Source organism: Citrus clementina, unplaced genomic scaffold (assembly GCF_000493195.1).
Source record: "Citrus clementina cultivar Clemenules unplaced genomic scaffold, Citrus_clementina_v1.0 scaffold_5, whole genome shotgun sequence".
In the NCBI taxonomy this organism is placed as follows: domain Eukaryota; kingdom Viridiplantae; phylum Streptophyta; class Magnoliopsida; order Sapindales; family Rutaceae; genus Citrus; species Citrus x clementina.
The window spans coordinates 29,793,882-29,817,066 of record NW_006262201.1 but is presented as its reverse complement, the minus strand read 5'-3'; the positions used below and the strand labels follow the sequence as shown (position 1 = coordinate 29,817,066).

The 23,185-nt window shown below is 34.9% G+C and overlaps 4 protein-coding genes across 5 annotated transcripts; 2 read left to right on the top strand and 2 right to left on the bottom strand.

Annotated features, from left to right (window-relative positions):
* Positions 1-190: 190 nt before the first annotated feature.
* On the top strand, positions 191-1,598 carry LOC18041404 (putative phytosulfokines 6). 2 transcript variants are annotated; one of them, XM_006432920.2, is made up of 5 exons: positions 191-273; positions 358-501; positions 688-796; positions 1,003-1,079; positions 1,210-1,598. In XM_006432920.2, exons 3-5 carry the CDS (start codon positions 697-699, stop codon positions 1,318-1,320), a joined length of 288 nt encoding a protein of 95 aa, XP_006432983.2. In that variant the 5' UTR covers positions 191-273; positions 358-501; positions 688-696; the 3' UTR covers positions 1,321-1,598. The 2 variants fall into 2 exon arrangements, with proteins under 2 accessions (XP_006432983.2, XP_024040131.1); XM_024184363.1 differs by lacking the exons at positions 191-273; positions 358-501 and having other exon boundaries at positions 628-796; positions 1,213-1,598.
* Positions 1,599-5,903: 4,305 nt separating this feature from the next.
* On the bottom strand, positions 5,904-8,508 carry LOC18042232 (trihelix transcription factor GTL2). Its single transcript, XM_024182884.1, has 2 exons — positions 7,809-8,508; positions 5,904-7,434 (listed from the first exon to the last, which is right to left on the bottom strand). The coding sequence occupies exons 1-2, from the start codon at positions 8,249-8,251 to the stop codon at positions 6,021-6,023; spliced, it is 1,857 nt and encodes a 618-aa protein (XP_024038652.1). The 5' UTR covers positions 8,252-8,508; the 3' UTR covers positions 5,904-6,020.
* A 1,693-nt stretch (positions 8,509-10,201) lies between these two features.
* LOC112098491 lies at positions 10,202-11,326 on the bottom strand. The gene is made up of 2 exons (XM_024184958.1): positions 11,052-11,326; positions 10,202-10,563 (listed from the first exon to the last, which is right to left on the bottom strand). Exons 1-2 carry the CDS (start codon positions 11,266-11,268, stop codon positions 10,370-10,372), a joined length of 411 nt encoding a protein of 136 aa, XP_024040726.1. The 5' UTR covers positions 11,269-11,326; the 3' UTR covers positions 10,202-10,369.
* Positions 11,327-13,045: 1,719 nt separating this feature from the next.
* On the top strand, positions 13,046-14,128 carry LOC18042231 (mitochondrial import inner membrane translocase subunit TIM23-3). The gene has a single exon (XM_006432917.2). It carries the CDS (start codon positions 13,243-13,245, stop codon positions 13,801-13,803), a length of 561 nt encoding a protein of 186 aa, XP_006432980.1. The 5' UTR covers positions 13,046-13,242; the 3' UTR covers positions 13,804-14,128.
* Positions 14,129-23,185: the final 9,057 nt, after the last annotated feature.

The following is a 23,185-nucleotide window of genomic DNA, read 5'->3' as shown; positions in this document are numbered from 1 at the left end:
AGATTCAAAATCTTCCAAAAGAGCATAATCCCCAAATAATTCTAATATTTAATGCATCACTATTAGGATAGCAAATCACAAACCCAAATCTGAGAATTTGGTACGATGGCAAAGAAGATAGTTTTAAAAAGACTAAAAAGAGGTGCGGTTTCCACTCATAACAGGAAGTGCTTGTACTGTGATGCAGTTGCAGACGGGTGTGTTTGTTTTTAGTGTTTTGAGTAAAAACCGGTGACAATGGGCAGCAGCTGTGACCGTGAGCATGTCCAAAAGGTTGACTTTTATTAACACTATCAATCACTACTATTATACTGGTTTTTTAAAATGATGTTCCTTAAATCATTCTGACTTTGCTAGGGCCATTATGGCAGACAAAGACTAAGCTAATTAAAGTTCGCGTCTTTCATTCACAAATAAATCATTCTCACACAACACAGGCATGGAATTTGGTGCTTAGTGTTATAAGAGGATAGTGTTGGGCCACACTTTGAAGCTGCTAAGGTAAATAGATTGCCTTCTTTGAAATCCCCCCATGTGACTTACATCAGTTGCTTTCTTAATTTGCAAGTATTTATATCCATCCTCTAGCTACCTCTTCTTCGACCTCCTCAACTTCCAACAATTCAATTCAATTCAATTCAAACCTTTTAATATCTCCTCTCTTTTTGTGTGTGTTGTGTTACGCAGCTAGACATCATGAAGCACAGCCTTCAAATTCATTTCAGTACTTTTCTCCTCATCCTTCTCATTTTCAGCAAATCAAAAACTTCTGCTAGTTTCTTAGCAACCAAACAAGGTAACCTCATTTACTTCCTCTTCAATCTTCATGTTTCAGTTGTTTGATTGTCTTCGGATTTTCTTTTTTCCTTTGAAATACTACGTGAATATAAATCAAATCCTTGAAAAAACCCTAATCATACAAATAGCGTTTGAACTTATAAGAAATTTTATCAGTTGAACTAACTAACATATGCTTTTTTTTTTCCCCTCACTTTTTTCCAGGACAAGAGGAAAAAAAGTTCAAGGAACTTAGTGGTGAAGTTTCTCTTCAAGAGATGGAGGAAATTGAATCAATGAATGTATACTTCCATTACTTGATCTTTAAGCAAATATGAACTCTCTCCATGTACACACACGCACACATATTCTTACTGCTTTTGAGAAAACAGATCATTAATTCATTTGCTATTTTGGGGAATTTATAAACAGCAGATAATGGGAATGGAGACATGTGAGAATGGAGATGAAGAATGCATGAAGAGAAGAATCATTTCAGAGGCTCACTTGGACTACATCTACACCCAACATCATAAGCCTTGAAGCTAATTGATTTCAAGGCTTCAACCATATATCACTCAACTTACTCTTTATTAGTTTCTGAATAAATATTGAGTCTCAGGTTTCCTTTTCTCTTGTGATATAATCATGTAAGTTATATGTTGTGTCTACTCTTTCTTTGATCTGATGGTGTCTATGCATATATAGCCAAGTCCTTTTGTAGCAACAATAAGACTACAGCTGAAGTAAGAGCAGGTGTAAACTAAAAGCTAATATGATAGATGCTTCCCTCTCAAGAAATAAGTTGGTGAATTTTGGGTTTAGGAAATAAATGCACTTAGATTAATAATTAAACAGACAGTTGGAGGTTATGCTCAGTGAATTTTGCGACAGATTTCAACAGCAATTACTTTTGACTTATTGGGAGTTTTTCAATGCATGATATGATATCAGCCATTTTCAGCTAAAGCACTTACATGCCCATTTCGCCAATAATTCCTTTAACTCATCAGGTACTACCTTCTCCAATTTTGTACTCTCTAAAAAGTTAAAATTAGATTTTTTTTTACCCCCAAATCTCCACTCATCGTCAGTAAAATGTTCTCTAAAATTTGATGTCTTTTGAATTCATCCTAAGAAATTTTAGAATGTATCGAATGTATCACGTCAATCATTTAATAAATAAACAATGCTATATCATATGTTCAATTATTTTGAAAAATAAATATACAAATGGTAATTATATTAAATTTAACTATACTTGTCACATATGAAATAATTAATTATATTACTTATGATGCATTACAAACTTTGTTGTCCTTATTGCGAAATTGATTTGAAGCAATAGAAGGAAATTCTTACTAGAGTTGTTGTCTTGAATGATCAATGACAAATAAAAATTTATAATGATAATGCGTGAGAAAAGGAATCTAAACTTCGTTTGACAATGCATAAAATTAAATTATTTTTCAAAATATACCTATTGATTTTGTTCAATAAGTTAAACAATAAAAGAATATACAAATTAAATTTAAATAAATTCTGCATACAACAGATGAAATATAGATAATAATTAAATATATTTTAAAGGAAAAACACACACAATAAGAATATTTTGACTAATTTTTTAAAAGGTACAGAGATTAACTGGATAACTAATTTGCTGTAAAACTAAAAGAGCATTTATTCCAAATTAACCTATTAGTGGAGCATGATCAAACAAAATGGACCAAAAAGACAAAAAGCCCAACTCCAAATCAATAACTTTTGGATCTTCTCTATCAAAGGCCTCAGCTGTTTAGTTTTGGGCTGAGATAATGTGACCCAACTTATAATTTTTTTTAATTTTTTAAGCAAAAATAAAACTTCTTTGACCCTTACTTATTATTCAACGGAGAATTTGTAAAGTCAACTTACCCGAAGGTTTAAAACAAAAAGAGTAGAAGTAAACAAGTAAACACTTTTCTAATTACCACAAGTGTAAAAATTGAAAAAAATAAATAAAAATAAAAGGGATAAAATAAAAAGAATAAGCCAAAACAGAGATCACTTTGATCATGTTGACTTTTCAGAATCCAACAAGCACACTGCACACAACAACAAATAAAAACCCACCCGTTCTGAGCCGTCTGATTGAAAACAACGAGTGGGCCCCACGTGATGATGCACGTGTACCACCTTAACTTCTGCTGGCTACTTACAATATATCTGTGATGATCTTGGAAAGACCATCACATGTGACGTTGATGTGTGGTTGGCATTGAATCAAGGAATCTCTGCAAGCCAAAAATAAATTATAATAAAACGGGGGACCCCACGTGGAGCCTCGATCTCTGATGTAAAAAGACAAACGAACGGCCCAGTTTTGATGTCTCTCGATCATGTGGGTGGGTCCCAAATTTCGCAAGAGATTAAAATACGTTGTGTCATGTACCCGCGTGTGCTGTCAATGTATCGTGTGGTAGAAAACAAAATGTGTCGTACAGATGAATTTATTGTAATTTTGCTGTTTCCACTCTTTTAATTTAACTTGAAATTTTGACTTCTTGTTTGATCATATTTTGCTTTCAAGGCTTAACTCTCAATCATCAGAAGTCGTTAGTAGGGATGGTAATGGGCATCGCCCGCAGCGGGTTTGTCATTACCAAATTTAAACCCGCATAAAATTTAAATTATTAAATCCACCCGCAACCCGCAGCGGGTTTTAATTTTTTAAAAAAAATCCACCCGCAGCGGGTTTTAACAATTACCAAACCCGCAATGGTATCCGGCGGATTTTTTGCGGGTTTCCGTATTTAAAATCACAAATATTTAATATATAAATTTATAATAATAACCTCAAATTCCATATAGCATACTCAATTTTATATTTAAACAATGTCAATGAAAAATTAAAATTTCCACATCAATTCAATACAAATTCTCAAATTTAAGTATAAATTACACAAATCTATTTAAAAAACACAAACTAGTATCTAAAAATAATAATTACATTTCATATTATCATTTAAAACAAGATCCAAGAGAAGATATTCATTTCATTCACCACCATAAGCACCCATCCAACACAATGCCTATAATAATAATTAAGATTAATATTTTCAAATACTAATTCGAAGGGAAATGCCTTTAGTTTTCTTTAGGTTATGACTTTAGAATAAGAGATGGGCCACATACACACATACACAACTTTGAGCCTTTGTCTATTTGGTAATTTGATTAATGACATTATTTTCTTTATACATTTTTATATTTAAATTAAATTTAAAATATTTTAAAAAAAATATTGCGGGTTTAGTGGATATCCATGCGGGTATCCACCGGATATAAGGTTAATACCAAACCCACCCGCATCCATGTGCGGGTTTTAATTTATAATACTAAACCCGCCCGCAACGGGTAAAATTACCCGCAACGGGCGGGTTTTGGCGGGTGGGTTTGGGCGGGTTTGCGGGTACAATTGCCATCCCTAGTCGTTAGCTAAGAGAATATAATAAATTTTGAGACATTTGATGAGATAAATTGACAGCGTTACTTTGTTCTAACAAAATTTGAGATTGGAAAAACAATTTGTATAAATAAACTAAATCAAATTTAATTTAATTTTCAATCAAGTTATGTAATTTTTTTTGGTCAGAAATCTGAATAAGTCTGCATTTAACTAAAGTTTTAATATTTCTCAGTGACATTTATTTTTATTTTTACAATATCTAAATATAAGTTCTAAGTTATTTGTTTTCTAAAAAGAAATTTTTGAAATATAATATTTTGACATATATACCCTTTTAAATATTATGAATATTACATTTATTAATTAAATGCTCGGCAAGTTATAAATACATTATTTTATTAGTAAAAAAACTTAATAATGTGTACTTTAAAGAGCATGAAAATAAAAATTATATCTAACACATGTGTATATATATATATTTCTTATAATGTTATTTTTAGTAATTATAAGCACAAAGAGATGGATATGTTATAAAACTCACCTATCTAAAGTCCTGCTATATTTAAAATTCTCATTCATGTTTAAAAAAAAAATGATGGTTGAATATGCTGCACACGCCAAACGATGACATGGGAAGTTCATAAATAAAAGAAAATAATAAAATGAATTTATAGAATAGGAAATAAATGTATTTAATGGGGTAATTACTTAAGAGAGAATATAAGAGTATATTTTGCCATCCAAATAAAAATAAAAATTATTTAACTTTTTCAATTCAGACTTCAATATTTTATAATAAGATATTACAATAAGATAGGTTATAGAAAACACACAAACTAAAAATTCTAAATGTCTAAAAATAATTAATATTCAGACTTCAAATAATAAAAACAAACAGTTGCAGAATTACTTTATTTCTTTAAGGATTTTGTCTTTTTTTTTTTTAATTTGAATATGTGTAAAGAAGAACATTTGATATTCATTTATATCAATCCAAATAAGATTGGAAGACCTTGGTTAAGACATTTGTCTATATGTTAATAATCTTCTTCAAGGGGCTATCATAAGCTCATGCGTGTGTGTGTGTATATATTTTCAGTCATATACAATCACTTCTGATCATTTCGTCATCTTCAAAACGGTGATAATAGTAAGTGCTTTCTGGATATAAAATTCCTGCATCTCCTTCTTAGTTATTCAGAAACATAATAAGGCTAAGTTCTAAGATCTGAAAATAAAATTGGAGTGGCAATAGCCTTTGCCAGTTCTAAATGTGCCTTGATTCTTATTTCAACAATGCTCCTTGATTCTTATTTCAAAGTTCAAACATTGCTTTGGTGTTACACTTTACTGAATCAATTGAAAACCCATTTCAATTCCTTTGGATTAAAAAAAAATTCAAAATTTTCTTCGAAATTGTTTATTTTATTTGGTAAGAATCATTAAAATATTATGTTTCTGAAGAATGTATTTTCTCACATGTAGCAAATTACAACATGTCTTGAAATAGAAAATTTTAAACAAAAATGGCAGCAATTCTGAAATTAAACTTGCAACAGACCTATCCTGATTCCTGAAATTATTACTTAATTTTCTTGTACTGTCGGTGCTCACTACAACACAAGTTCAATCAACATATATCCTCCAAAGCCAAATATATTATTTATAAAAATAAAAAAATAAAAAAAAGATCAATAAAATGCACTGTCTAATATGTTAATTCAGTAAACCGCTGGACTATCTATATTATTAGATAACAAAAGCACTCACAAAAAAATTGCAAATTTAAAATTCAAAATTCGAAATCTAAAGCTGGAGATATTTGAACCAAATTTTTATCACCCTGAGCAACAGGCATTGTTGAATGAGTACTAGAATTACCACCTTGAGAAGAGCCGTGATGGTTTTCCGGTAAAGCGGTCGGGCGGTTCTCCGTCCCATCAGAGGGTGCTACAAGTGTGCCTTGATTGTACAAAGTGCTCAATTGATGAAAATAAGGACATGTCCTAGAGTCAATTGACCTCTTCTTGTTGGCATCCTTTGTTTTTCTGAAGTACTTGTTTATGTTCTCCCATTTCTCTTTACACCTCTTCGCACTTCTCTTGTAACCCAACTCTGACATTCCTTGTGAGATTCTCTCCCATAGAGGAACCCTTGATGCTGCTCCTTCCTTGTCCTCACCATTGTTGTAGAGATTGCACCTCAAGTTTATCAATGCAAACACTTCATCTCTTGGCCATCTTTTGCCTATGTCATCTTTGCCATCGGATGTTATAAGCTTTTGAGAGTCACTAATTTGTATTGGAGTTGAAGTGAGTGCCAATGGCTTGTTTTGGGCAGCGGCGGAACTAGGGTTTTGGGGACTTATGGCTATTGTCGATGAAGTTTGCTTTTTTGGAACGCTGGTTGGAGCAAGATTTGATCTAGGGTTTTGAGTTTGATTTGGCTTTTGAGCAAGAATTAAGGAATTAGATGAAGGGAGAGGATTAGGAATTGAATAGTTTGGTACCTTATGTTTATTAACTCCACTTTCTTCACTTGTTGATGATGATGACGACGAGGAGGATGATGAGAATCTTGTTAAGAACTTGATTATAGTTGCTTGTCTATTACTAGTAATTGCTTGTTCACTAGCCCTAATTTCAAGCTCCTTGTTAAACCTATCAATCTGTTGCTTCTTCCAAGCTTCTTCTCTTGCAACCTTCTCTTCGTCTCTCTTCACCAAATCTTCAATCAGCTTGTTATGCATCTCTTCTTGTTGAGCCATCATCTTCTTCACAATGTCTTCACAAAACCCCTTAAACCTCTCAAAGTTCTTCTCTCTAAATTTCCTCTTCTTCTTCCCTTTTGATAATTTCTCTTTATCCTGGTGATGATAACATGATGATTTGTTTGCAACCGTTTGATCATTTCTTGGATGTTCAGCTTCTTGTTCCATGATCTTGTCTTCTTCTTCTACTTCTTCTTCTTCTTCTTCTCTTGGTTGTTGTTGATCCATCTTTTTATTTGCTTCATCAGCAACATTATGACCATGAGGAGAATTTTGTCCACGATGATAAAGCTCTTGTTCCTCATCATCATCAAATTCACTAAACAATGTCCTATAGTTCTTGTTGTAATTAATGTTACTGAAGTTTCTGCTCTCCTCTTCAAATTTTTCCTTGCACTTTTCAGCACTCCTCTTGTACCCAAGCTCTTCGAGCCTCCTTCGCATACAACACACACGACATAAATGAATAAAACCAAAACCACCCATATGAACATCGGCATTTATTAATACCCTCTATTATACAAACTTTCAATTATGAAATAAAATATGCAGGACTGCTTTCTTTAAATAAACACACACTCTCTCTCCTATCTCAAATTAGTATTATTATTTATTTTTTTGCTGAAGATCCCAATTCAAAAAGAAAGCACTGTCACTAAACAATCAATAATTCAAGTCACAAAATTTCATGATGATTTGAAGAGACACTGCAACTGTGCAACACGAATATACATAAACAATTTATCATATGTAAACCCTAACATATTGAAAAAGAATCGCATACATACATACATATATACGTGTTTGTACCTTGAAACGTGTTCCCAAGTGAGTTCTGGGAACCAATTCTCCAAGCTAGATCTGATCCTCAACAGTGCAAGTAGTTCGTCAAGTGACCAAGCTGGATCTTTTTGAATCAATCTCTCTCTTTGAACAACCTCCAAATTCATACCAACCAAGCTGCTGCTGCTGCTTCTGTTCTCTTCTTTCTCTTCATTAATCTTCTGCTGCGGCAACGAGTGCAATAACTGATGGGGTTGCTGCACTTGTTGCGAAGTAGTAGTACTACTAAAAGGATCAAAACTAGCAGGGAAAGCTGAGCTGCCATGATGATGATGGTGGTGGTGGTGATGAAGATGAAGAGACGACGAAGAAGATGAAGTAGAAAAAGAAAGAGGAAAGGGTACTACTGATGCCCTCGAAGCTGCAGCTATGAATTGGTGCAATTGGTCTGCAGGCACTTCATCAAACATGGTGTTAATTTTGCGTACTAATTTTATTAATTTTCCTCTCTTCTTTTCTTTCTTACCCCTCTTGCTCAATGAAAGTCACTGTGTGTGAATTTGCAAATTAATGTTCTATGTTCTCTCTCTATCAATCTCTGTCTATCTATCTATTCGTCTCTTCATTTATCAAGAACTTTGTCTTATCGTAAAGACACCGCGAAGTGTGAACTCTCTATGTCACTGTTTGAATCGAAGCTACATGGGTTTTGTTTTGTATAATTGGAGCATGCATCTCACTTGCCAAGATTGAGAGTGGGGGTTAATTGGATGTCTGAAAATGATACTTATAAATGATTCTTTTTTTCCCATTTTTTTATTTTTCATTTTTTGGGTATCAAATTCATGGGTCCTTAGAATCCTATGCAGCGGCTGCTGAGGCTGGTGATGGTGTAAATTAATGGCAATGGGGATGGCAGGACACGTGAAGACATGCAGAGAATGGGACCAATTTTATTTAAGGAAGAGGGAGAGGAATTCTCACATGCTTCTGCGGGGCTAACAGTGAGGCATTGTACAGCCTCCTGATCATCAATTTCTGGGGGACCCAATGGGGCCCGGCCTTTACCATTTGAGGATAATAATGTGACATCACATCGCTTGAAATTATTAGTGGGCATTTTAAGGGTCTACACAATTTTGCAGCAAAGTGGTCTAGCAAAGGGAATATTGCCATAAAGCTAGCGATCAAGCTCTGGGTATTTCATATGAAGGGGAAAAAGAAAAAAAAATAAAAATTAAACAATGATGATGATGATGGTTGAATTTACTATAAACACACTTTAATTATTTAGTTATTTATTTTGTGTAACTTCAGAGTTTTAAAAGCGTTACTTCAATTCTTTGGGGGCGTTCATCTATCTGAATCCAATAATTTAATTTGTAAGAAAAATAAAAATAAATAACATTGTGTATGTTTTTGCTAACCCTTGTCACATAAATTTACGCTATATTATGACCAATCTTTGCTTTCAAAAATATGAAACAGTGACCATAACTTTTTAATCGTAATTTTAAATTAAAGATAGTTTAATATTATCATATATTTGTACATAACTTGTATATCAAAGTATAAGAATCTTATTAAGAATATCATCGTTTTAAAAGACAGTTTAATATTACGGATAATATTTGTACATATTGTGTAGATCGAACTATAAAAACTTTATCGGTACCAATCCAGTGTTAAGATTCAATACCCCACACCACTAATTTAAGGCCGTTTTTATAAGTCGATTTTTAATGATTGGTTATTACATATTGTATGCCTAATGATTGATGCACCAGCTCATTCATATTTGAGCTCCCAACAAGCCGACCTTTAAAAACAAGATTATACTATTTTATTTTACATATTCATTTTTTAAAATTTGCAAATTAATTTTGAGATGAATGTCCTTCCAAATGTCAAAATAATATTTATTGATTAAAGCATCTCAAGTTATGAAGATTTTTGTGTCCTCTTCAAACACCCCCCCCCCCCCCCCCCCAAAAAAAAATTCATTACTCTAACAAAAATATTATTTTAAATTGATTTGTAGCTGTCGATAGAAAATGATCTAATTTACAATGGTCAAGAGTTAATTAATAAGGATTAATTCATTTATAATTTTATCTCAACCAAATAACATTCGTTTTAACTAGTTCTGTTTTAATGGGAATCTCATTTTTCTTAGGAGAATATGAATGTTTTGTTCAATTTTCATAGAAAAACTCAGATTGATATCACGATTCAAGCAACTTAGCTATAGGAAGGAGAGCAGAAAAAATGTAATTAATTAGCATTCCGAGTTGCTACCAAATTTCGCACGAATAAAATGTGATCTTGATATATTTTTTTTCAAACATTAATCAGTCACAAACATTTTTAGAATTGAAAACATAATATCAAACTATAAATTTTTACAAAATTTAGCCCCATCCTTCATATCAAACAATTGTGTTACTCGAAAAATAAAGACAGAATTTCACAGATTACACCCATTTGAATTTCAGAAAATATAAAATTGGGTGCAATGCAAGTCGTAAAACAATTGATTCTTGGCCCATCTCCTCTTCTTGCCAATCTCAGGTTAATTTCCTTAAGCCTTAGATTTTGCGAGGTATTGGTGGTGAACTCGGGAGACTCGGAACCATTGCATCTAAATATTGTTTAAATTCGGGAGCCGTGGCATTCTTTTCCATTGCTTCAAAGAACTGCGGCAATGGGCTCTGTGCTATTGACTTTATTTCTGGTGACGCCGGCGGCTCTGCCGGTTTTGGACCCCCTTTCGCTTTGGATTCTATTGCATCAAAGACAAAAAGAAGAAAAACAATAAGTTGTTGTTATACATTCAATTTCATTCTTCAAAAAAATTTTTTTTTTTTTTTTCTTGCTAGGCACCCGCATTCGATTCAGGAAGAGCATGGGTTAAAAATTTAAAATTGTACCAAAAAAAAAAAAATAAATCCAACCATAAAATTCAAGTACAAAATCTAAACTAATAATTAGAGAAGACGACGGCAACACCTTCCAATTTGACAAAATGATCATGGAGACTGCTTTGTTTTAAAAACAGTCATAAGTAATCTCTTTCGGATAATTGTACCCTTCAACTATAGTGACCTTAAGTGTATAATCTAAATAAAATTATCTAAAAAGAAATTTGCATGACCATTTTTGCAATTCTCGCAACCATTTCACTCAATCAGGAGGGTGTAATTATTCTTTTCCCTGAAAAATGAAGGAAAAAAAGGGAATTGCAGATAAATTTTGAGAAAATGAACTTACTTCTGGCGCCAATTTCAAGGCAGTCATTGCCAAGAGAAGGCATGCATCTCATGTTACACCAAATCCAGCAGGTAAGAGCATCTTTTTTCAAATCATTTTTACAATAATGGCGACAATCATTGTATATCTTATTTCCTTCCGCAATATGGATCTTGTTGCTCAAAACCGAAAGTACTGCAAAAATTAACCAAATTGAAGCACTTTCGATTCGAGCCATTTCTTTCTTTCTTTACCTTTTTTCTTTTCCCTCCCGTTTTCCACTATCTCTTGCTACTCTCAATTTATTATTTGTTGCTCGTAAATGGCATTTGGGAGAGCCATTTATGCATGTTTAGAAATGGGTAATTTTAGATGCCGGAAAGTCGAATTTATGGTTTAGTTGTGATTACAGGTTGTATAGTTTTTTTTTTCTTTATTTTTATTTTTGTTGTTGTTATAATAAGTGCTTAATTCTTTTCTTAGCGTTGGTTCACAAATAGGGATTAGTAAAATTTGCCAACAACCAACATTCGTCACAAATAGTTTAGTTAATAGTTTCATTTTATGAGGCGGTATCAAGGGCAATGAGCAGGGATTGAGATCCTCTCTTAATCTGAGCATTTCTGATTTTTTACAGATCTTGTACCGCATGTGTTTTAGTAATATTAGTGTATGATTAAGATTTATCTACTTTTTCTTTTTAATTTATTAACCACCAATCATATTAATAGCACTTACTCAGATAAAGATATGATCCTGATCCGATGAGCAGATGATCTCGAAATAGTTGTACACAAACTTGAGATGCAGAGTTGATTCACTAACTTACAAAATAAAATGCATAAATACTTAATAGTATGGAATAGTGATAATAATTTCCTTTTTTGAAACAGAATGTTACGAAGATCAAAATACTGAGACCTATTAGAGCAATAAATTGGATTGACCGATAAAATCTTAGTGAAGAATAGGGAGCAACACTTGTACACATGAAGTAAATACCTTCAATTACAGTGCAAATACGATTCGAGGTCCATGCTCCATTCAGAATTCCCTTGGCTCTTTTAATTTAATCTCCACCAATATAGTTAGGCTCTCCAACTAATGTCAAAAAATATATATTTGCTGTAAATATTGTCCTCTAATTTGACAAATCTAGATTCATAGACTCTAGATTTAAAACTTAAAAGACTTATTCACTAAAAAAACACAACGAACCAATATCATTACCATCATAGAATAAGATTTCGATGGGCACACACCAACCATCCTCAATCCCAAAGGAGGAGAAAACTGAAATAGAACAACTATCCTCAACTCATGAGGCGGGGGAGGCTGAAAGAAAAAAAAAAAAAGAAAATGAAATTTCACTCTTAAAGATTTGGTAAGGAAGAAATGAAGAACTTACAGAGCAAAGTCGTAGGAGAGTTATAAAAATTTAAAAACCTTGATTTCAATGTAATTTTATAACCACGAGGTAGTTTGTAAAATTCAACTACAATAAAATAAATAACTATGACACCAAAAGTAAAAAGTGCAAATAGAATGAGAGTCCAATAAATTAACTTTTACGTATCGAGGTTTCATAATGATCAAATGATTTGTCTTTAATTTTGTAGTTAATTATTAATTCTCAAATGAAAATGATACTTCAAACATTAATCTAAAAGCAGAATCCAAACGCGATTTCTACCTCTTGATCAAAATAAAATTATAACGATGCAACAAATAATCTCGTATTATAAGGATTGATTTTATTCTCTGTCCTTAAAAGTTTAAAGGGTGGGTTCATTGACAATTCTTTTGGGTTCAATCAGAATATCCCAGTCAAGCGATGGGCTCCACGTAAAAGTATTAGGAGCCATTCTTGCGGCCTAGCCCAGAAAACTTCAACCCATTGGGTTGCTTCTGTTGTTGAGTATGTGTTTGGAGGCAAACCATTATATACGCCCATGGTTACAGTTTAAAGGGTGTTTTTGGGTTGTTTGAGAAGCTGATGCCCAAACAGCCCCTAAATTGTTAAAGTTCTTAACCAAGATTTTTCTAACTCATAAACCTTGAATGAGTCAACTCGACGCTTCTTCCAAAGCCATCTGTCTCTTTCTTTATTTTTAATTTTCTCTCCTTAAACCCTAAACAAAACAAAACCCAGCCCCTGTTTTCTCTCTAAAACCCTAAAAAGTAAAACTTTCATTCATCAAGAGTCTCTCCAATGGCTGACTCGTCATCAAATCAAACACATAGCAAAGAACACAATTACCGCCGATACCATCCTTACCAGCAATTCGACGTTCCGATCCAAAACCTCTACAATCTCCCCACATCCCCTGAATTCCTCTTTCACGAAGAATCCCTCAATTCTCGCCGATCATGGGGCGAGAATCTTCAATACTACACGGGTTCCGGTTACTTATCCGGCGCCGTCCTGGGCGCAATCAAGGGATCCGTCGAGGGCTTGCGCCAGGCGGAGCCGTCGGATTCCCTCAAGCTGAGAGTTAACCGGGTTCTTAACTCCGGCGGCCAAGTGGGTCGGCGATTTGGGAACTCGTTGGGTGTTTTGGGGTTGATTTTCGCTGGGATGGAAAGTGGGCTGATTTATTTGAGGGATTCTGATGATTTGTTGAACACTGTGGCGGCTGGTTTGGGTACTGGGGCGATTTATAGGGCCGCCGGTGGGTTGAGGTCAGCGGCAGTTGCTGGGGCTATCGGTGGTATCACGGCTGCGGCGGCTGTGGCTGGGAAGCAGGCTGTGAAGAGATATGTGCCTATTTGAGTGAAAATTGGGTTTTTTCTAGTGGGGGTTTTAGGATTTTAGCTGTTCTTATGGTTTCTATTTGATGAAATTTGTCGACTAGGCCTTTGTTCTGTTGTGTTCATATTTTATGTTTCTAATGGAAATCTTTATTTGTCATTGAGTTATTTTGGTTTTCGTTTGATGGATTGCTGAATTATTAATCTCTGGAGGTAGGGACTATTTTATCTTAAGGAGTTGATTGTAATTCCGGCTCTTTACTTGAACTTGCTCTGTTCAGAGATTTTTCAGCGATCAACTGTTTTTCACTCTTGGATGTTTTTACATATGTAGTGTGATTTTTCCTTTTTGGTCATAGACTCATAATCTTCGTTTTCTTGTTTGTGAATTAATGTGAATTCGGGAATCAAGTTTGTGATGGAGTATGTCTAAAGGCTTCATGCTTTTACTTTTGGTGTGAGTAGCATGCTAACATGGTAATGGAGGTCTAAACATTGTACTCTTTGTTTTAGACCCTATATTGATTAAGGGAGTGACCTGTTTCTCATATTGAGAATGGATGGGGGAGGTTGGGAATCAATGGTAAATTTAGAGGATTTCAGGGTCGTACGGGATAGAACCAGTGGCAGAATGTGATACTTCAAAAAGTGTACTAACGATGTTGGTGATGGAGTATTTGAATTTCAAAAGACTTCATGGTTTTCATAATGCAAACCTAATAATAACGGAGGGCTGACGACTATATTCTTCATTCTAGACGCTATGCTGGTTAAGACAGTGATCTGCTTCTTAAGGATGTTTTCTTTTGTAGGCAACTTGAAGACTATAGCAGTTGAGACTGCAAAGATACATAATAATTTTTATTTTTTTTTTGGATAGTCATCCTTGAATATATGATAAGAAGAATTTGGATGTTTAGTTGTTTTCAGTAATTGTTGCCCTGGAATGTGATGACGTGTCGTTGTGGGTTAATTGATTAGAGGGGCCTTCATTTCTTTTACTGCTATTTCAACTGAAAATGAAAATGAAAATGAGTTGATTGTGCTGGATTCTTGTTTACGCATGTTGTTTTGTCCTCCTGGGTAGGGGAAACGCTCGTTATGATCACTATTACTATCAGCCCAAAGGCCCATATGGACATTATCAACCAGACTGCAGAAAGAAGCCGATGGGCTTCTACATTAAGCTTTGCAGACTGCAGAATTTAAAATGAGAAAGCAATTCCAGACTTCCTTTCCCTAATGTCATGTCACATAAATACGGAAAGTTTCCGAGAAAACAGAGGTGTGATTTAAAAACATCACAAGAGTCAAGGATCATTTGGCCTTGCATAACTTGCCATATTGGTGATCACAACTATACATTGCATATATATCTTTTCTAAAATTTTATCAAGACCATTTGGGACATGTCTAGGCTATTTTCTTGCTATCTTTCCTTGTATAACTTTTATCCAAAGCTACAAACAAATTGCCATATATTTCTTAGGATATGATTGTGGATATGAAAATGAATAATGAATTAGACATACCATAAATATCTGGATCTTTGTAATGAATTAAACATACCATATATTTCTTCTAGATGTTTCATATGTACCAATATTGAAACCATAAAATACCAACTCCTTGGCACTTTTGTCTCCTCCATACTACACAAATTTGAGCGAATGGAAAAGATTTCTCAACTGAAATTGGCTTGCTTGGTTGTTCTTTTGTTAATTGCTTCTTCTGGTATGTATATTTTACAGTACTTATCTCGTGTCCTACTTGTAGAAAATTTTAAGTCTCTATGTTTTTATTCCAAATGCTTCTTGCAAATTAACAATTCCAAATCAACTGATTATGAAATCAAACAATATTGATTTTAGGTTTACCCAGAGGATCAACCGAAGAAGTTGTTGTTGCTTGCAAAGATGATAAAATATGTGATGAAATGTGTGGATCAATTCCCGGTAGTGGCAAGTGCATCGATGGAAAATGTGAATGTCTAAGTGGAAAGTTTGCACAACAAAAATTCTCTCAAGATCACCTCTCCGAAACATGATAATGATGCATGTATCATTTTGGTGAACATATGTTGAATATCGACAAGTCTGAATAAGGAATGTTAAAACTAAATTTGCATTTATTATTATTTTTTTCTTGAGTTGATTATAGCATTTTACTTTTTGATGTTGCGATAAATGCCTTTTCAAAATTCAAAATAATCATTATATGTAAAGCAGTCTAATTGGATATATAACTTGCATCAATTGATTGAGTTCAGAAATTGTTTTATGTAGATTCATGGTAGAACCAGCTTTTTGGTTCAAGAGAGCTAGAATGAAGAAATAAAGAACCTAGTTGATTTGCCCAAGTTCAAATACTGTCATGATTCCTATGGTTCTATCTTTAATCGAAGATATATTGAATATTTGACAGAGCATTGATACAAGAATATAGCTTCCAACATCTTCTAATTCAAACAACATTACCTTATCCTTTCTGCATTTATTGAAAAATTACTAACATGACCATCACCAAAATAATAAGAAATTATTGAGATTACCTTAATTGTTTAACAAGTAATTATGCAAATCCTTTACCAAATACATTGTTAATTAATCAATAATCAAATTCTCCCTTAAAAACCATGCAAATTATCAAAGTGATGATTAAAATCATCCATGAACTTCTAAATGTTCTAATTTAATTGTTGATTGTATTTCATTTTAATTTAGGGATGGTAAAGGGATGGGGTGGGGTGGCCTATCCCATTAAAAATTTCGCCTTCATTTTCCACCCCATCCCTCAATAAATTTAGCGCAGTGGGAATAGGGAATCCCTATGTGGCGAATGATTTCTTCATCCCCGCCATATTCCCCATTTACTTATTTTATAGTAGATATGGATAAATGATTTTAGTAAATCATAAATTAGAGACTTAAATAAAATCATTACTATATTATAAAGTATTTAAATTATTTAAAAACATCTCTAAAAGCTTGAAACAATATTTTGAAATAATATCAAAACAAAAAAAATATGTGAAGAGAGCAGCACATTGAGAGAAAAGAAAACATAATAATGTTTTAAGGATAAATAAGAATTATAATATAAGGCTTGCTTTTATTTATAACCTTTTTATTATAGGTAAAAAAAAAAAATTATTAACCAACATTGAAGTTGATAAAGCAAAAATTTTATTGAACAAAAATTAAAAAATATTTTTATATATAGGGATTGGGGTGGGTTGGAGTCTTGGAGAGTATAGACCCCTACCTACAAAAATTATTTAAAATTCACTTCATTTGGCATGGAGCCCAAACCCATGAAAAATTTTGTCATCCCTATTTTAATTTCCTCTAATATTTCAAAAATGCATTGATAAATATTAACGTATATAGTACATATCAAAATAAGACAAAAGAAAAAAATCTAGATGAGAAGAGGGGAAAGTAAAAATTTTTTTTTTAAAGAGAAAGTAAACCTTTCATTACTGATTAAACAACACAGTCAAATACATTCTGCACCTCTACTGGTAATATATCTAACCAGACAGCAGTTGTATCTTTCCTTAGAGCATGTTTAGCTAAAGAATGGGCATGAGCATTACAGAACCTTGGAACAAAATTAAAATGGATCCTTTGGAACTCTCGTTTCTGGGTTTGGATTTCCGAAATTATCCAGAAAATCTCAGACCTGCTGCCCTTTGTGTTGTTGACTAGCTCAGCCACATCTTTGCAATCAGTCTCTACAATCAAGCTTGCTGCAGCTGCTTTTTTTGCAATCTGGAGACCCCATTGGATAGCTTCAGCTTCTGCAAAGCTGACATCCTTCCTGAAAGAGGCTTGTTTAATGCCTGCTGCTACTACTCTGCCATTCGAGTCACGCAAGACTGCTCCCAAGCCAACCTTCTGATCCTTGCTGTTTGTTGCTGCATCTACATTAAGCTTGAGCACATTTGTTGGGGGTGGAGACCATCTCTGCTGGCTTTCCTCTCTAGTATTGCTAATATGGAGTGTTCCTGTTTTTCTCACTCTTTGGTAAGCTTCTAACATTGATTCTGCCTTTGCTGCTGAAACAATTGGCTCTATCTTCTTCCTTTCAAAGATCAACTTATTCCTAGCAAACCAGATAGCCCAGCAATACATAATCATAAGCTCAGCTTCATTTCTCCTGGAGTTGCTGCAAAGATTCTGGGCATAGCTGAAAATGTCTTGACCTGGAACATTCTGAAGCTCGAAAGTGGATGGAGCTAAGTTCCAGGTCTTCCTTGCTGCTTTACATTCAAATAGGGCATGACTTATAGTTTCCACCCTCTTATGGCATCTTGGACAGGTAGGCTCTGGCAGACACTTCCTTTTCCAAAGGTTTTCAGTCGTTGGTAAAATGTTTTTTATTGTCCTCCACATGAAAATCTTAATCTTCTCAGGCAGCTCCAAAGACCACAAAACATTCCATTGCCTAGAGCAACTTCCTGAACTACTTGGCATATCTTGAAACTTGAGTCTGAAAGCTATCTGATATCCACTCTTAACTGAATACTCTCCTCTTTTGTCATAATGCCACAGCACTTCATCTTCTTTTTTGGTTCTAGGGAGTGGAATCTGTAGGATTGCTTCGATATCTTGGGGTAGAAAGTTTTGCTCCAGCTTGCTTACGATCCATTGATTTTCTTCATCAATCAGATCAGCCACCATAGTTTCAGCTGGCAATTTTTGTGGTGATATTGGTTTGAAAGTGTCTGGCCTAGGTAACCAATTATCTTTGTAAGTTCTGATTTTCCTTCCATTTCCTACCCTCCATCTTGCACCTTTGTCAATCACTTGCCTTCCCCATAGAATGCTTTTCCAAATAAAGGATGGATTGGATCCCGCTGTGGCATTCAAGAATGAAGAATACTTATAGTATTTTGCTTGCAGTACTCAGGCCAGCAACGAATTGGGAAGCTGAAGCAATCTCCATGCCTGCTTAGCCACCAAAGCTTGATTAAAGCTAGTGAGATCTCTGAATCCCAGCCCTCCTCTACTTTTTACTTGGCTCATTTTGTCCCATCTTGACCAGTGGATTCCGTATCTATCTTCCATTGATCCCCACCAAAACTTCGCAATGGATTTTTAAATATCATCACATAGCCCCTTAGGAAGTTTGAAAACACTCATAGCATACGCCGGTACTGCCTGTGCTACTGCTTTGATGAGTATTTCTTTCCCTCCGCTGGAGAACATCTTATGACGCCAGCTTGAAATCTTGCTTATCACCTTCAGTTTCACCTCATTAAAGAACCCCGATTTCCGTCTGCCTATCATAGATGGAAGGCCTAGATATTTTTCATATTTCGACACCACTTTGAGCTGGAAAATATTTTTAATTGTTGCAGCCTGACCACTTGTAATCTTGCCACTGAGAAACATTGAGGACTTTTCATAATTAAAAATTTGCCCTGATGCCTTCGCATAGCAATCGAAAATCCCCTTTAAGTTCTTACACTCTGCTTCTGAGGCTCTGGTAAAGACTAAGCTGTCATCCGCAAAAAGGAGGTGAGATATCGTAATGTCCTTTGCAAATCTCAGCCCTCTAATCTGCTGCTTCCTCTCAGCCTGGATCAGTAAGTTCGAAAAAGCCTCTGCACACATGATGAAAAGATACGGAGAGAGGGGGCAGCCTTGCCTTAGCCCCCTTTCCGGAAGAATTAAGCCTTTGGGGGTCCCGTTAATAATGACTGAAAATTGAGCAGTGGTTATGCACCTCATAATCAGACTCCTCCATTTATTCGAGAAACCAATTTTTTCCATGATTTGGTCTAGGAAGCTCCACTCGACTCTGTCATACGCCTTACTAATATCCAATTTTAGAGCCACTAACCCATTTTTTCTCCCTTTGCTATGTCTAATCTTGTGGAGGCATTCATAACCAATAATCACATTATCTGTAATGAGTCTATTGGGAATGAATGCGCTCTGAGATGGGGATATGATTTGGGGAAGAATTAGTTTCAGCCTGTTCGCTAATGCCTTAGCTATGATTCTATACACCACATTGCATAGACTAATAGGCCTAAAATCAGTAACTTTCTTTGGTTTCTCAGTCTTAGGAATTAGAGCAATGTAAGTATGGTTGAGCGAAGCTAAATCACCTTGCTCGTTGAGAATGTGTAAGCATGTTGTGACTACCCCTCTGCCTACCGCCTGCCAATGTTTTTGGAAAAATGCTGCAGGTAAACCATCCGGTCCGGGAGCTTTTGTAGGACACATTTGAGATAGTGCATTTACAATTTCTTCTTGTGTGAAGGGTTCCTCCAAGAGAGTATGTATTTCCGGAGTTACCTTTGGGGGCATTTCTTTAAGGGCTTCTTGAGTCTGACTGTGGCTTGGCCTGGAGGAAGTAAAGAGCTGCTGGAAATAATCGCAAAATTCACCTTCAACTTTTTCTTTATCATCTATCCAATTCCCATGGGTGTCCTCTATACCCCATATTTTGTTTTTTCTTCTCCTAGCCGAGGCTTTGGAGTGAAAAAACTTTGTGTTTTTGTCTCCTTCCCCGAGCCAGTCTGCTCTCGATCTTTGACGCCAGTACACTTCTTCATCAATCAGCATGTTGTTGATTTGCTTTTCAAGCTTCCTGATTTCTCCACCATCTACATACTGATCCCTATTATGCTTTGCATTCTGCAGCTTCTCAATCAAGTCCTCTTGCTTTTTTTTTCTGCCATCAAACTCTACCTTGCTCCATATCTTGAGCTTAGATAGAGAATTTTTTGCCGCCCTATGAAAATTGTTCACCGGATTCTCCCACCTTCTGTCCCCATAAATTTCCCATTCTTCCCGCACTATATTTTGACAATTCTCATATGAGCTCCACATGTCTTCGTAATGGTCCCTCGGAAAAGATCTTCTCTTGTAATTTATCTCCTTGCTTCTCTCTTTAATATCCAGCATGATTGGGTAGTGATCTGAGACCCAATTCACTAGATGTGATGCCGGTAGGTTCTGGAAACTTTTGCTCCAATCTTTGCTACAGAGAAATCTATCCAACCTTTCTTCTACATAGCTTGTCCCGAACCTCCTATTCGACCATGTGAATTGGTAGCCCTTATAACCCATGTCTACCAAATTACAAGCCTGAATAGTCTCTCTAAATTCAGCTACTGCATTTAGGTTTCTTTCATTGCCCCCCGATTTCTCATGTAAATAAAGGATTTCATTGAAGTCACCAAAGCAACACCAAGGATAAGGAAAAAGGTCTGCTAACCTTTTTAGTAAACACCATGTGTGCTGTTTCTGACCAGCTTCTGGATGACCGTAAATTCCGGTACATCTCCACATTTGACCACCTGGGTTTTGTACCACCGCATCTATATGATGAGAACTGAAAGACTTTATACTGACATTCACTCCCGAACTCCAAAACAAAGCTAAACCACCTCCCATGCCCGTTCTATCTACCGCAAAGCGATTCTCAAAATTAAATTTATTGCATATCGAGTAAACCTGCTAGGCTGTCATCTTTGTTTCGCAACAGAAAAGAATTTGAGGCCGATGCAGGTGGAGAATTTTTTTGATGAGGGGAAAGTAAAAATTGAGTCTTCCTTCAATAGAGCTTTTTTCTTTGAAAAGAGCACTTAGAATAGAAGTTGAAAAAAGGTTGTCATAACTCTGGTTTTGCTCTCTTGTGGAGCAGGGTTGGTATTTGTCCAGGGAGTTTTCATAATGGGATTGTCAGTGTGGTGGGTAGGTGAGTTCTTAAATACGAGTGTCAACAAAGTAGTGTAAAATAATATTTGGTAGGTAAAACATATTGAAGGCTTTATGGAAACAGAGAAGCTTATTATGAAATGTAGATTGATTACTTTGGAGTAAGAAGAGGAGGACAAGGTTTCATTTGCTGGCAAAATGAAAGCAAAGGAGTTGTAACTGCTGAGGGGTGTTTACTAGGAAAAATATTAATTACGAGGGGGGCTAATAAAAGGGTTTGCCTGTGGCTATGTAACAAGTTTGGAGGACTGTGCGAGAGGTGAAGATTGAGAGCTTGGGAGACAACATTTTCATGTTCAAATTTGCTCTCGAAGCAGACAAAAGAAGGGTCCTAGCTGGTCATCATTGGCACTTTGACGGGTGTTAATAGTCCTTATACAACTAAGTGGCATCAGAAGCATTATCGCACAAGCATTTACTCATACATCGTTCTGGGTTCATCTTCAAAACCTACTTATTATGTGTATGAATGTAGATACTGTGGAGGAGCTTTGGAGCTATTATTAAGAAACCTAAAGAAGTGGAGGCGGATGATAGTAGTGAATGTATTTGGAAGTATGCGAAAGTCAGAATCTCAGTTGGTATAACTAAACCTTTAAAGAGGATCATCTTTTTAAAGCAGAAGGGGGAGGATAATATTCTAATACTAGTTCTATATGAAAGATTATCGGACTTTGTTTCTGTTGTGGTAAGCTTAGCCATCAATTTAGAGAATATCTTAAATACGAAAGACAACTTAAAAAGGATTTTACCTTTTGTCCTTGGTTAAAAGCAATTACACTCCCAAATCACTTTAAGCGAAAAAGGAATCAAGAAAGATGGAATTTGGACAAAATTATAAGAGAAGGGGAATTTGTGAGTCAAGAACACCATAAACATCCACAAGACCAATAGATGCAAGGCAACCCAAATGTGGAAATCAGGGCAGAGTTGACCTAAGGAAAAACGAGTAGGTACGGAAAGCCAATAGAAGCTGAACACATGACCAAGGGGGTTATTCAACAAGCAAACCTAAGAGGGGAAAACCGAGACTACAGCTAGATGACAGCCAGAGTTAGACACTCACAACGGGCAGTGTAGAAAATTTTAGGCGTTTGAGAAAGAAGATGAGAGGAAAAAAAAAGAGAAATATGGGTGGAAGACTAAATAAAAAATTTGGGAGTTTTGGCTTTCATAGGTGCACAAAGTGAGAATTCCCAAAATACCCAAGTGACTTTGGATGAAGAGGTCGTAGATGATAGGCAATTAACACTTGAAAGTGTACATGTATTCATATAATAAAGATAGAATTATTAGATTTTCACTTAAAGTGTTGATTAATGCGCTCATTATTCTTAAATTATCTTAACACTCCCCAAATATATTTTTATATTAAATTAATTTGCAATATGTTAATTTTTATCTTATAAATATTTTTCAAGAATAAATATGGAATTGGAATTGAAAGCGGGAACAAAAAAGAACTGTTGGAGCACAATTGAAGAGATGTAATTAATAAAATAAAAAATAAAAAGTATAATAATAAAAAAAAGAAAAAAAGAAAAAAAGAAAAAAAAGAAAAAGTGGGCAATCATGTTGGTGATGGTCAGGAGGCCATCACGCCACCTAACCATCACCCATGTTTTGCTTGTTAGTTTGTTTGATAATAATAAGAAATAGTAATAG